The 14,944-nt window shown below is 34.8% G+C and overlaps 1 protein-coding gene across 2 annotated transcripts in view; it reads right to left on the bottom strand.

Moving 5' to 3' along the window:
• The window catches only part of ZPLD1 (zona pellucida like domain containing 1), a 104,088-nt gene that overhangs the window by 30,067 nt on the left and 59,077 nt on the right, over positions 1-14,944 (bottom strand). For both annotated transcript variants that reach the window (XM_074233520.1, XM_074233528.1), the window contains 3 exons: positions 7,131-7,351; positions 1,647-1,828; positions 13-85 (listed from right to left, as the gene is read on the bottom strand). In XM_074233520.1, coding sequence (XP_074089621.1) covers positions 13-85; positions 1,647-1,828; positions 7,131-7,351 — 476 coding nt within the window. The remainder of the gene's footprint in view (positions 1-12; positions 86-1,646; positions 1,829-7,130; positions 7,352-14,944) is intronic.

The raw sequence follows: 14,944 nt of genomic DNA, 5'->3' as shown, positions 1-14,944 counted from the left end.
TATCACACTTACGTTATAAAGGAGTAAATTCAATGTGCTGACAAATGTACCATTGTTCTCCCGTACAGAAATAGCAGCTGAGGACCTAGAATCAATTTGGAAAGAGTGAAGGATTGAGAAGGTTTTTATTTTTCAGCTTTGGGCTTGATATGCATTTTACATTTAAGGCAATAAAACTCTGATGAAACCTAACAGATTGGCAGAAAACCAGGAGTGGTGTATACTGTTTAAATTACTGAAAAGGTAAATAATAAGAAAGGAAGCAAAGGCATAACAAGAAATTTGATTTTTATGATGTGTTAATTCCTGGAAAATGTTCTCAGTTGCACTTCATATCTGAGTCTCCCCATGTGCAGATAGTATTTCACAGGAATTTAAATCTGCTAGCTACAGCTACTGTAAGAAGAATGGTGGTGGGGAAAAGCTAACTTTGCCTTAAATTACTCATCCTTACAATAGTTTTATAATAAGGGGCATTTTTCCTAATTTCTTTTCCTATTTTTTTTTCCATTAGATTGTAAATTCCTTGAGGGTAAGAGCTGTCTTTTGACTCTTTTTTATATTTCTGGCACTTAGCACAGTGCCTGGTAGTATAGTAGTAAGTGCTTAATAATTGTTTATTGATTAGTTGATCACTGCTTTTCTTTTTTCTAGTTGACTTCATTATTCTGTTCTTTGTTCAGCCATCCTTTATCTTTTCACTTTTACCACCCAGTCTTGTTTTTAGGTAGGCATTTATTATTCCAGTGGCATTAGTTATTTGTATTTGTAAACTGAGGCAGAGTTTATAATAATGGGTTTTTCCCCTAGTTATCCATGCAATAATTAGGTTTGTATAATGTCATAAAATATTTTGGAAAAATACAAAATTTAGTTATTCAGAAGTTATTACAGGTAGATGATATCCTAGAGATCACAGAACTCCCTCATTTTGTTATTAGTTTTATTATTTTTCAATTATGAACTTAACATCAAATAAAATGAGCATTTCCATATACAAAATGGAAAAGAAAAAGATGATCTGACAGAATTATCTGTATTGACTTGAATACTGAAAATTCAATATATTTAATTTTCATTGAATAATGAATCGGTGTCACTATAATTTGCTTTTCTTCTGTAGCATATAACTTCAACGTGTAACTTTCAAAGCTGTCCTGCTTCCATTTTCTTTTGACTTCCATTCTCTTCTCTTGTGAACATGTCTAAAAATACCTCAAACACCCTATTTCTTTTTTTTCCTTTTCTTGAGGGAGGGAAACCATTATTGATGGCCCACTTCTCCTTCCCACTCACTCCCCTACTAGGTTGGAGGAGGAAAAAAAATATCTTTGCAACAAATAGGTTAGATGAAGTGATTGATGAAGTAATATATCACCACATTCATCTCCCTCATTTTAAAGATGAAAAAGTTAATTTATTTGCTAAACTCACCAAGCTGGTGAGTACAGATTTGTTTTGTCATAAATATTCTCATATATTTAGAAGACTGGTGGTAGGCTTATATAAACTAGACTATGAAATAACCAATTTAAAGCTATTGAGATAAAAGTAACCCAAATTGTATAACTTTGCCTAGTTCCTTACATACTAGACACTCAATAATTTTTTGTAGATTGAATAGATGAAAGAATTGGAATACTTACGATGCAAGTTGGGTATTGTTGACCAAGTATTCCAAAGGGTAACTGCAACTGAATTTATACAAAAGCCCAGGTAGATAGCTGATGATTGTTGGGGGATCTGGGGTATCAATATATCCTGAAATATTTCCTATTTGTATTGTTGTTACATTTCCATAAGCACTGACTCCTGGAACTGAAGATACCTATTATAAGAATAAATATTTCAATGACTAAAAGGTTATACACAAGCAGTTACATATATATTATTCATTCTACCATATTAATGTGTTTATGTTATTCTAATGAAACTTTCTATAAAGCAGGCTCAACAAAAAAGGAGATGGTAACAAAAGCTATATTACAAGAAACCATAATAACTGGTTGAAAAGAACTTAAACTCAGGGAAAACTCAGGTTTTCTCCAGACCTATAGTTTTGGACATTTAGTCTCCCTCTCTGGGTTAATCTATAAAACTCTGTAATCTGTAAATTGTCAAGAACAATACCTATCACCCTGCCATATTTAAATATATACTTAATAATAAGAATAAAGACTAGGGTCTTCTTTGAGTAACAGAACTGAATGTAAATAGAATTGAATGCTTGCAGAATACATTATAGGCAAAAATGAAATGATTATCTATCTAAATAGGGGAAGGGCATTTAGACTGGAATCCTGTTATAGATGAAAAAATGTAAGAATGCTACATTACCCAGGCCAGATGTTTTACTGTTTGGATAGCTAAAGATCTGTTTAATTTTGTCTATGCAGACAGAATTCTGTTCCTTGGAAAGAAACTTCCTACTGGTTAACTTTCTGGAAAATATTGGAAAAATTAATAAAATACTCTGTGCCAAACCCTTACTAAGGAAAATCTATTTTTCCCTGCTCTTCACTGCTTGTCTTTTTCTCTTCTCTAATTTATTATCTGCCCCACAGCCTGGGATACCCTTCTTGTAGAACCAGAGGCTGTTGTAAACCTCATCAGATAAGGACTTCCCTCAAGCTTTACTGAGAAAATAGAGACTATTCACCATCAGTTCACTTATCTCTCTTTTCAACATCTCAAAAATCCCTCAACAAATTTCTATTTCTCTCCTTCTTTGCTATTCATCCTTAATTTTTGAAGAGGACCAATGAACTTATGTGATGAAATATTGACATCTGTGTAAAATATTGACATCTCTCTTTTCCAGAGTCAATTAAATCCAGTGGCAGTACAAAAATTAAAACAATTGGTGATAGTCCAGGATGCAGTGGATGACCTTAGAGCCTTCCATGTTTGACAAAACTCTAAGCACATCACAGTACCTACTTCGGCCACTTTCATGGTTACTGGAATAAATTGTTTTTATCTATTTGTTCTGCCTAGAGAAGTCTTCACACGTTTGGGATAGTTACCTCCCTAACTCACCAAGGGGTCTGAAGCCCATCAATTACCCTTACTCTGGTTTTACTGGATATGGCCACAATTCATGCTACAGCTTCTTGGTCCCTCAGGTAAAGTTGGGTAAGAGAGATGGACACCAAAGGTAGAGGGGCAAAAAGGATCTGGGGGCAAACAGGGTTAAGTGGCTTTCCCAAAGTAACACTGTTAATAAGCTTCTGAGGCCAGATCTGAACTCAGAAACTTGTCTCAGGTACTTGTCCTCACTGAATACCCCATATACCCTTCCTTTAATATCAAACAAAGATGTTAGCCTTCTCCAAAACTAATCCTTCTCCATAAATTGCTGATCACACCTCCTCCCACCTTCTTTAGCAGACTGTCCTTAAATTGTTTTCTCTCTTTAATCTTTTATCTCTCCTTATTTATTGGTTCCTTCACTACTGTCTACATAAATTCTCACATGTCCATCTTAAAAAAATAATGTAGGGTGGCTAGGTGGCATAGTGGATAAAGCACTGACCCTGGAGTCAGGAGTACCTGGGTTCAAATCCGGTCTCAGACACTTAATAATTACCTAGCTGTGTGGCCTTGGGCAAGCCACTTAACCCCGTTTGCCTTGCAAAAACCTAAAAATAATAAAAATAATAATAATAATAATAATAATAATAATAATGTAAAGTTTGACTAGACTCTCCCTTCAAGCTATTTTTCTCTATCTTCTTTTCACCATCAAAATATTAGTTATAAAAATAATATAATAAAAATTTTAAAAACAATCTAATTTTATTCATTGCATCCATTTCCTTTTATTTCAGTTACCTAACAACTCTACATAGCTTCTAACCCCATCACTAAACTCTTCTCTAAAACTTATCAATAATCTTTAAATTGACAAATCTGGTGGCATTTTCTCAATCCTCATCCTTCTTGACCTCTCTGAAGCATTTGACACTATTGACCACTCTCTTTCCCAGTATGCTTTCTTCTCTGATATTTTGTGATACTATTTTCTCTCAGGTCTAGTCCTATCTGGCTTATTACAACTCACTCTCCCTATTGGTTTAGAAAACAAATAATACAAATAATATGTGTTCACTCCAAGAATCTATCTTAAGTTCTCTTTTCTCTATATACTTTCTTTCAGAGATCTCATTAGTTTCCATTGGGTCAATTCTCATCTCTATGCAACTAATTTCCAGTTGGGTGTGTGTGTGTGTGTGTGTGTGTGTGTGTGTGTGTGTGTCGTTATACATTTCTAACTATTGCACATTCAATCTAGATATTCTAAAACCACCTAAAAATCAAGATGTTCAACACAGAATTCTTACCTCTTCCTAAATTTATGTCTATTAAGGATGCCACCATCCTTCTGGTTAAGTTGCTCTTAAGTTATTTCAGTCATGTCTAACTCTCCATTACCCCATCTGGGGTTTTGTCAGCAAAGATACTGGAATGGTTTACCGTTTACTTCTCCAGTTCATTTTTAGAAATGAAGAAATTCCAGGAGACCTGTTATAGACAATGCCATGTGCATCCAGAGGGGGGAAAAACCCCAAAAACAAAAATCACAGAATTTGAATGAATACTATGTTCACTTTTTAAAAACCTCTCTTATGCTTTTCCTTTCTATTCCCATGGTTTTCTTTCTTTCTTTTAGTCCTAATTCCTCATACACAAAATGACTAATATGTAAACATGCTAAGCACAAAAGTATATGCATAACCAGACTGTTCACTGCTGAAGGAAAGAGGATGGGAAGGGAGGGTAGTAGAAAAATGTGCAGCTTATAAATATGCAAGTAGATGAATGTTGAAAAACATTTAAACATGTAATTGGAAAAATAAAATATCAATAGAAAATCTTAACCATTCAAAAAAAAAAATGAAGAAATTAGGCAAACAGGGTTAAGTGACTTTCCCAGAGTAACACTGCTAATAAGCTTCTGAGGCCAGATTTAAACTCAGAAACATGAGTCTTCCTGACTGTAGGCGTAACACACTCTATCTATTATGTTACCTAACTGCTCCTTTCTGAGCATGCAAATTTGCAACTTTGGTGGCAGCTACAACTCCAATCCAATCTTCCACACAGCTGTTAAAGTGATTTTATAATCTACAGGTCTGATAATATTATTTGCCTAATTAATTATTGCCTATTAACTTTAGAAATAAACATAAATTCATCTCTTTGGAATTTTAAGTTTTCAATTCACTACTTCAAATTTGTTGTCCTTTTCCAGCACTCTCAGATCCAACTGGACTGACCTCATCATTACTCATTTATGACACTCCATATTCATTCAATCTCTATGCCTTTATACCAACTCTTCCCTACATCTGAAATACATTACTTCCTTCTCTCCTGCTCCACGGCACCTAGACGGTATAGTATATAGAGCACGAGGCCTGAGGTCAGGAAGACTCATGTCCCTGAATTTAAATCTGGTCTCCGATACTTATTAGCTATATGACCCTGGGAAAGTTACTTATTTCCTTGTTTGCCTCAGGTGCTCATCTATGAAATGAACTAGAGAAGGAAATGGCAAACCACTCCAATTTCTTTGCAAAGAAAACCCTAAATGGGATCATGAAGTCATACATGACTGAAATGACTGATCAATATAAAACCTCCTTCTTCCAGAATTCCTTGTTTCCATCATAACTGAACTCAGACAATATTCCCTATATGAATTCTTTCATGATCCACCCAGCTGCTAGAATATGACTCTTAAGATTTTTGTATTTATTTAAATATATATAACATATATATGTGTATATACACATACATGCATGTTTATATGTAATATTTTATATACACATGCATATAAGTGGGGGATATATACAAGAAGACACCAATAGAAAGGCAAGCTGCTTAAGGGAGGAGAGTATTTATTTTTTGTTTTTATATGCCCAATGTCTAACATGGTACCTGTTTATAGCAGATTTGTTGATTGATGAAGTAATGAATAAAAATATGAGAGGTAGCAGTCATCTGAGATATAGATCTGAGGACCTTAGCTAGGTATTGGAAAAAGAATAAATAAAGAAAACCAAAGAAGTCTTCTTGCCTATCTGGATTTTTTTTTCTTATCCAGAGGTATCACAAAGGACCTTTCCCTCCTCAATCCCTATATATATAAGGGATAATCAAGTTTGTTTTCTTCCATCTCTCCTTGTCACATACATATACATACATACATACACAAACATTAAAAAAACAATGAAAATAGTAGATTTATCCAAATGTAAAAATCTATACTATAGCTATACAATCAGAAAAAAAAAGCTTGAAATGACATCAAAATCTTCAGAGGTAAGTGTACAATACAGACAATTAAGGAATTAATTCTGAACCAAAGTTTTGTTTCCTCCCTAAATAAACCAGATTACCCATAAACTATGTAATTGATCATCAATTTTTGCCTGGCTAGACATTGCCTTCACAGCTCCAGTTTCCTTTTCCTTACTTTGAGATTGAATCTACATATTCAAATGGAGAGTTGAAATAATTATCTGAATAGTTTAGGCCTAAAAAAATTACTCAAATTGTTCTAAATTATCAAGAGATAATTTCATTTCAGTAGTCAATATATTTTTCATATACTTGGTGTCCCCTAAAAGGGCAAAGCAAAGCATGGCTTTTCAAATTCAATGTCATGAAAGTTTCATATATTTATTCTAATTTGCCTTTCTGAATAAAGATGCTCAGAAATTCTAGGTTAGACACTCCAGTATTAGCAATGTTGCAATAAATATTGTTTGTGTGACTGACTGCCAGATCAACAGGTTAAAAATGGCTATAGATAGATAATAAAAAGATACACATTAACAAGAAAGATGGTGTGGTTCTGTCATATACCAGACAAATAAATATGGTTTCAGGTAATATAACCAAATCTGTTTGTGCCAAATTGTATGGCTCATAGTTTATTAGCTAGTGTAACCAGAGATTATGTGTTTGGGAAGAAGGCCTGAAACAGACAAAGGGAAATGATTTGTTTAATTTTATGGGAACTTTTTCTGTAAAAAAAACAGATGGAACTTCTTATTTACTTAAACAAAAATGGGGGGGGGGGGGTAATGCTTTTGCCCTGGACATGACATAACAAATCTTACCACTAGATTGTTTCCACAGCCCTCCAAGGTGCTGAGGTTGATGATGAAAATAACCACTGCTGGAAAGGTATTGTTATTTACAAACCCTCTGCAGTGGGAATCCCCATGCTTTCCATTCAATGCCAAATCAGTCTCAGAATAACCCGAAAAAAGGACTGTGCAAAAATTAATCTTCATTGTAATAGCCTGCACTCCACAGTAGATGCTGATGTCTCTTTCAGCTGAAATGAAAGTATATGAAAAAGAAATGTAAAACAAACCATACACATTTGAAAACATTATCGGGAGGGGTTTAATGTTATTTATATACTCAGCTTTTAGGCATATTCAATTAATATTAATATTATTGGTCTAACCTCCATACCAAAAAAGTCTCCTGGGTACAAATGGGTACAAATGAAAGGATTCCCTAATGCTATTATTGAGTTTTCACAAATGTCTCTAACCTGTAGATAATAATGAGAACAATAAAAATGATAATAACTAATATTTATATATAAGTTCTTTTATATGAGGCATTATCCTCATCACTTTATAAGTATTATATCATTTGATCACCAATGATAATATATAAATTGCATTAAATTCCAGAATATTCTAAAACTTCAGTGAATTCTAGATCAAGTAGAAGAGATTCATCTAACCATCCAAACCTGAAAAATAAATTGGATGAATAACATGGCAATAACATCACATAGAGAGATATAATTAAATCAATCCACTCAGTCAGTCAGTCTCTATGTAAATTCTGAAAACAACACATAGATATAAAGATATAGTCAAATCTATATTTCAGCTATGTTCTTTTAGAAGTAGTCAGATGATAGAGTCAGAGAAAGAGAAGATAGAGCTCGAGTTAAAGGTAGAAATTGGTTAGTAAGTAAGAACAAGAGACAAAAATCTAAATACTATATTGATACTCCCAAGTTTTGAAAAGAACAAGAAGGGGATATCTTCTATGGAGAATTCATGGGAAAAACAGAACAAGAATTTCAGAAGGCAAAGACATGTAGAAGCTAGCACATATTTCAGAAATTTCTAGGCTCAGAATGAATGAAAATAGCAATTGTCTCTGTTTGGGTCAAAAACTCTGAGAATCTTCCCCTCCCAGCTAGAGTTTCTTTGATTGCTCAGAAGAAGCCATTTTTTTGTTTAATTTCTTTCTTAGCTGCCTTAATCACAAAATGGGAATTGCCTCAGACAAACTGAAACCTGATAAAATCCAGTCTCCCACTGCACCTAGGACCATCTCCATAACTAGCCACTGGACCCAGAAGACTCTCGAGGAAAAAGTGAGGTTAATGACTGCACAACCCTCCCTCAATTAAATCCAATTCATTTGTATATCATGGCATCATGTTCTTGATGTCTACATCCTCTTCCAAAAAAGGACAATTAACAGAACAATAACACCTTCCCTGATAAAATTATGGCTTCTTCCAAAATATTCAACAGATCAGAGGCAGCTAGGAGGGTGCAATGGAAACATCAGTCCTGGAGTCAGGACACCCTGAATTCAAATCTTACCTCAAGCAACTTAATAATTACCTAGCTGAGTGACCTTGGACAAGTCACTTAACCCTATTAACCTTTCAAAAATCCAAAAAAAAATATTCAACAGGCTAGATTGACATATCAGTAAAAGCTGAAAAACTTGCCCCCCAAATTTTGAAATACAATATCTCATTATTTCTGCAAAACTATGCTAAAATGGGATTTTGAGTGGATAATTCAAGCTTTTGAGAAGTAACTGACCTAGGAAACTTAAATTATTAGATCATCTCTTTATTTATTTATACTAAGGAAACTCACTACATAATTCTTCAAATCTTTATTTCACTTTGCTCAAGGGGGTAAACATTAGAGATAAAGTATTTTAAATATAACAATCATAATATCATTTTTTCAAGTGCTAACTTAAAGGTTTGTAAAGTGCTTTGTTCAGGTTTATTCATTTTCTTCTCACAATTCTTTAAGTGCTTTTATTATCTTCATTTTACAAATAAGGAAACTGAGGCACAGAGAAGTTAATTGTTCACATAACTAAATATTTGAAACAGGATTGGATATCACATCTTCCTAACTCCAAGCCTTAACATTCTGTCCATTGTACTACCCAATCACCTCAATGTGACACCAATGACAAAACTACACAAAAATGGAAATAGCTCTATGCATGAGAGACAGCATGTAGCAATCCATGGAATACTTAACTTGTAGTTAGTGATATCTGAGTTTAAATCCTATTTTGAACAATAGTTTAGGTATGTGATCATAAGGTCCTTGAGCCTCTCTTATCATCTATAAATTGAGCATTTCAGTCCTTCAAGAACCTATCTCACAGGGTAATTTGAAGACTCAATTTAAATAATGTATTCAGAACCTTTTACAAACCTACAGGCATTATGTAAATGTCAGTAATAAATATGACCAGGCATTACACACTGGTATTTGTCCTTCATTCTCTAAGAAGACTATGACATCAGGGAGGTGATGTCATGACAAGCGCATGATCTGGATTTTGGGGGGGACAGGGCTGTGCTAAGTCACCAACCTCACTTTCTCCTCCAAAGTCATCTGAGTCCTGTGGCCATATGAATAGGGATTTTTGGAGATGGCCCTGAATGTAAGGCAATCAGGATTACGTGACTTGCCCAAGGTCACACAGTTGGTAAATGTCAAGTGTCTGAGATTGGATTTGAATTACCATCCTGCTGACTCCAAGACCAGCACTCCATCTATTCTGCCAGCTAGCTGCCTACACACACACACACATACACACGTGGGATATAAGATTGTAAAGTTCATTCTGCCAGCTCTACATGGGCTGTAATGAGTATCCCTGTTTCTGAAGCCCACAGTGGTCCCTGAATTAAGTCAGATCAAACTAGACACCTCATAGTATTTCTCATTTGCTCTCTTCATCTAACAGGTAATTGAAGAGGGCCAAAGGAGAAAAAAAAATAGCCTCTTCCCTTCTTTCTCCAAAAGTTGTTTTCCTTCACTAGCAGAAGATTTATATTGATTTTTGTTGGCTTGACCTTGATTAGAGTTTAATTCCATACTTCACTTTCCCCTTTGTCTTTGAAGTACAGGTTGTCAACGAATAAATACTGAAGTTCAAAAGAGAAATTATCAAGCAACATAAACAATATGCAAGATTCCATTCCCTTTTATTCCCCTGAAACTTTGCATAAATAGTGTAATATATCGAGGTTTGCAAAGTGCTTTACAAATATCTCATTAAATTTTCACAACTCAAGGAGGTAGTTGCTATTATTGTTCCCATTTTACATATGAGAAAACTAAGGCAAACACAGTCTAAGTGACTTGTCCAAGGATCACACAGTTAGTATAAACTTTAGACTGGATTTGAATTCAAAATTAGCAATCTAGGTCTATCAGTCTAGCCAAAGCATGTAACTAGCTTTGAAAGACAAGCAGAGACACTTTAATTTGATTCAGGAGGATAATTTCTTTATTGATAAGTTAGGAAAAGGGACAGGATATATAGGTGACATGGGTGGTACTTTAAGAAGATTAATTTGATGGCTCAATGGAAGATGAACTGGAAAGGGTGAAGGCGTAAAGCAGGAAGACCAGTCAATAAGACAAGCAAGTGGTCCAGGTGAGGGGTGCTGAGAGCCAGGGTCAGCACCATATCATATCAGCTTCTTCTCCAAAATAAGGGGGAGATAATTAGTCTAAAATACTATCCAGGTCTCCTTCACTAATGGCAATCAGTCTGTAATCTCATCTGCCATTTTCTACTGTTTCAGAATTGCCATCTCTGGAAGGACATTGAATGTAACAGAGTTGATCCCATTTGAAGGCTTGAGATCAAAGGATGGCTTTTCACCAGAATAAGAAACAGAAAACTGTTCACACCCAGACTCACTTGAATTGCAAAAGCACTTTCAACCCTCTATACAGTAAAACATTTTTCTGATGGTAGATACAAGGGGTAGCCATCCAAGCACAGTTTTACCCCTTGCAGTGCTCTTAAGAAGAATGAGTTACAAAAGGGCAAGATTCTGTTCTTTTGCCAGAGGCAGAAAAGTTAGTTTTTGAGTTACTGAATCACAGGGGCTCTCAGCAATTAAATTATATGAGCTTGTTTATTTCTAAGGCTTGGCCTGAATTGTGATATTCCTTTGAGTAATACTAAAATATTAAACTGTGTGATGAGGGTAAAAAGATGGAAACATCAAAAAATTTAGTATTTCAATGTTTCTTTCTTTTAAGTGTTCTGTTTTTTGAATTTCTTGAATATTTTTTAAATAGAAGACAAGCATAAACAGGGATTGTAGACGAAGCCAAAATAGCAATGTATGTGTTTTCCCTTCAGACAATTTGCCCAACTTTAGCTTTCAAATAAAAAACTAACAAAACAAAACATAAACTTTCCTAGAATATAGCTAGAAACTAAAATGCTTAGTTTTTGATGATTTGGGGGAGTTTGGGAGTTTTTCATAAAATTCTCTTACCCATATTCAAGTCATTCATTCAATAAAACATTGAATACCCAACATGTGTTCGACCCAGATTAGCAATTCTCTAGGGTTAAGAGATAGGAACAGTACTTAATAGGAAAAAAGAGGGGGTGTTTTACCTTGTCATTTTGCTTCCAAGTTATAAGAGTAAAAGGCAACTCTACAAAAGACACAGGAAAAAACATTTCTGTGTAGATCTAAAGATATTCCCTATATATATATATTCTTAAAACAAGCTCTTATACTTTTTTGTCCCTCAGAGATTATTAGAGAAGAGGGCCAGCAGCCACAGAGGCTATAGGCAAAGAAAAAGTTTGCTCTTACTGTTGCTACTCCACTAATGCCAGCATGAAATAGACCCTTCAAGAAGTAATGAGGGGGTAGCTAGGAGGTGCAGTAGATTGAGCACTGGCCCTGAAGTCAGAAGGACCTGAGTTCAAATACAGATTCAGATACTTAATAATTGCCTTGTGTGACCTTGGTCAAGTCACTTTAACCCCATTGCCTTAAATAAATAATTTTTTTTAATTCTTTCACTTTAAAAAAAATGACAAAGGAAAAAAGAAGGAAAAAAAGTTTTCCCAAACTTTACATTGATATTTCCCAAGCCTCAAAGGGATAATTGGCTCAATGAATTCAAGAAAATCCAGAAATATCTAGAGTCATATGAAAAGATGTTCTAAATCGATATTGATTAGAAAACAGATAACAATATTGAGGTACCATTTCACATTTCACACACACATATACATACATATATATATATATATATATATATATAATTGCTTACTGTCTTAGGGAGGAGGGAGGAGAAGATGGGATGGAGAAAAATTTTAAATTCAAAAATCTCAAAAAAAATGTTAAAAATTATCTTTACATGTAATTAGGAAAATAAAAATACTCTTTAAGGGGGAAAGAAAGAGAGAAACCAGAAATATGCTCTTCCAAAGAGAGATGGAAGACAATACCCAGAGAGTTCCTGTGTTATATAAATTAGTTTAAAAACTTACAGAAGGGGGTGGCTAGGTGGCGCAGTGAATAGAGCACCGGCCTTGGAGTCAGGAGTACCTGGGTTCAAATCCAACCTCAGACACTTAATAATTACCTAGCTGTGTGGCCTTGGGCAAGCCACTTAACCCCATTGCCTTGAAAAAGTCTTAAAAAAAAACTTACAGAAGGTTCTCAAACTGAAAAGGAAGAGAAAGGAAAAACTGCTTATGTAGATGACAAGTCTTCTACAACACAAAAGTATAGGTACAAGATAGGAAAAAGAATAGCAAAAAAAAAAGAACTATAAAGAAAACATCCAAGAAGATGTATCCCAGAAATCATATTTTATGCTTTTCTGTATCCTGGTCCAAATGCCTGTTAAGACATCTTGCACATAGTAGGACCTCAATAATAATAATAAAAATTAATTTTTGCACATTTAAGTTTTCAAAGGGTCTTGCATATGTTATCTCCTTTGAACTTTACAACAATCCTGCGGTATAGGTACTATTATTATATTCATCTTATGGATGAGGACACTGAGATACAGGGTTCTCTTTTCTTCCCCTTTGCTACTTCATTTGATGATCTTATCAGCCCCCTTGGAATTCGTTGCCATCTTTATGCTGCTGATTCCCAAATCTATTTTCCCTGTTCCAATATCTATGTTGACCTTCAATCTCACATCTCTAATGGTCATTCAGACATCTCAAACAACCTGGCCAAAACTGAACTCATTATTTTTACACTTATACTCTCCACCCCCTCCTAACTTCCCTAATAAGTGTAAAAGGCAATACCATCTTTCCACTATCTCAGGTTCACAACATAGGTGTCATCCTTGACTCCACCATCTCATATCCTGTATCCAAATTTTTACCAGTGCCTGCTGGGTTTACCTTTGAAACATACTCTCCCTTCTCTCCTCTGACACTGTGGGTACAGATCCTTATCACTGCATACCTGGATTACTCCAATTGTCTGATGGTGGGTCTGTCTGCCTCAAATCTCTCCCCCAATCTAGTTCATACAACTTCCATTCAACTAACAAAGTGATTTTCTTAAAATGCAGGTCTGCTGATCACCTCTCTCTGTCTCAATAAAGTCCAGTGAATTTGTATTGTCTCCAGGAACAAATACAAAAATCCTGTTTGGCATTCAAAGACTTCATAACAGAGTCCCTTTCTATTTTTTCTGTCTTATAACTCCTCTGACATTGGCCTCTGTTGTGACATTGTTCCTTCACCAAGATACTCCATCTTTCAACTCTGGACATTTTCTTTATTTGCCCACCACGTCTCCCTCCTCATCTCATTCCTGGCTCCCTTTAACTACCAACTGAAATCTCAGCTTTTACATGAAGTCTTTCCCCAAACCCCTTAATTCTAGTGCCTTCCTTCTTTTAATTATTTCTTATTTATCTTGTATATAGCTCTCTTGTACATATTTGTTTACTTGTTGTCCCACCCATCAGATTATGAGCTTCATGAGGACCAGGTCTTATTTTTGTATACCCAGTACTGGCACACAGTAGGCTCTTAATTAATGTTTATTGACTAACTGACAAAAAGATTAAGTGACTTTCCCCCAGTCATACAACAACATGTAATTATTATATAGAGTTAGCAACCATTTGAGTCATGATTTGAATTCAGATCTTCCTGATTTCAAGATAGAATCCACTATGCTACCCAGCTGCCTAATACATTATTGATAATATCCCATCAAAAAAAGTGTGAATAGCCAGCTATTCAAAAAGTTCCAGTGTCATCTCAGCTGAACAGATAGAAAGAATCTGCCCCCACAGAGAGAAGCTAAGTAAGAAACATCAGTTCTGGTGACTGGGGATAACAACTCATATGTTTTAACACTACTACAAGTTGAAAGTGGAAAATTCATAAGAGAAAGGCAGATTTTAAAAAGTGAAGACGTATCTAAGAAGATGATATCTGCAGACAAGATTTGTATTAATGAACTAAGGTCTAAAATGCACACATTATGGACTCATGGCAATGGGAAGGAATGTGCTTATAAGAACTGATTTAAATAAAACACTGTACAAGAAAACCCAGAAAAGGGTTTTAAACTGAAAAGTAAGGAAAGAGGAAAAAAAATTGTCTCTATAGCCTCTATAGATGACAAGTCTGCTAGAATAGAAAGTAGTTCATATAAGATGGGAAAAAGAATAGCAAAAGAAAGGAGTAGGGAGAATTATCCAAGAAGAGAAAATTGGCCTTAAGTAACTACCTAAAATGCAAAAGTAATTAACAGAGTGAATTAAAAATTCCTAAAAGAAAGCAGATGCAATCTCATGGGTTAATTAATGAAATT

Source organism: Macrotis lagotis, chromosome 1 (assembly GCF_037893015.1).
Source record: "Macrotis lagotis isolate mMagLag1 chromosome 1, bilby.v1.9.chrom.fasta, whole genome shotgun sequence".
NCBI classification, from domain to species: domain Eukaryota; kingdom Metazoa; phylum Chordata; class Mammalia; order Peramelemorphia; family Peramelidae; genus Macrotis; species Macrotis lagotis.
Note: the sequence above shows the minus strand (reverse complement) of the source record. Positions and strands in the feature narration are given on the sequence as shown.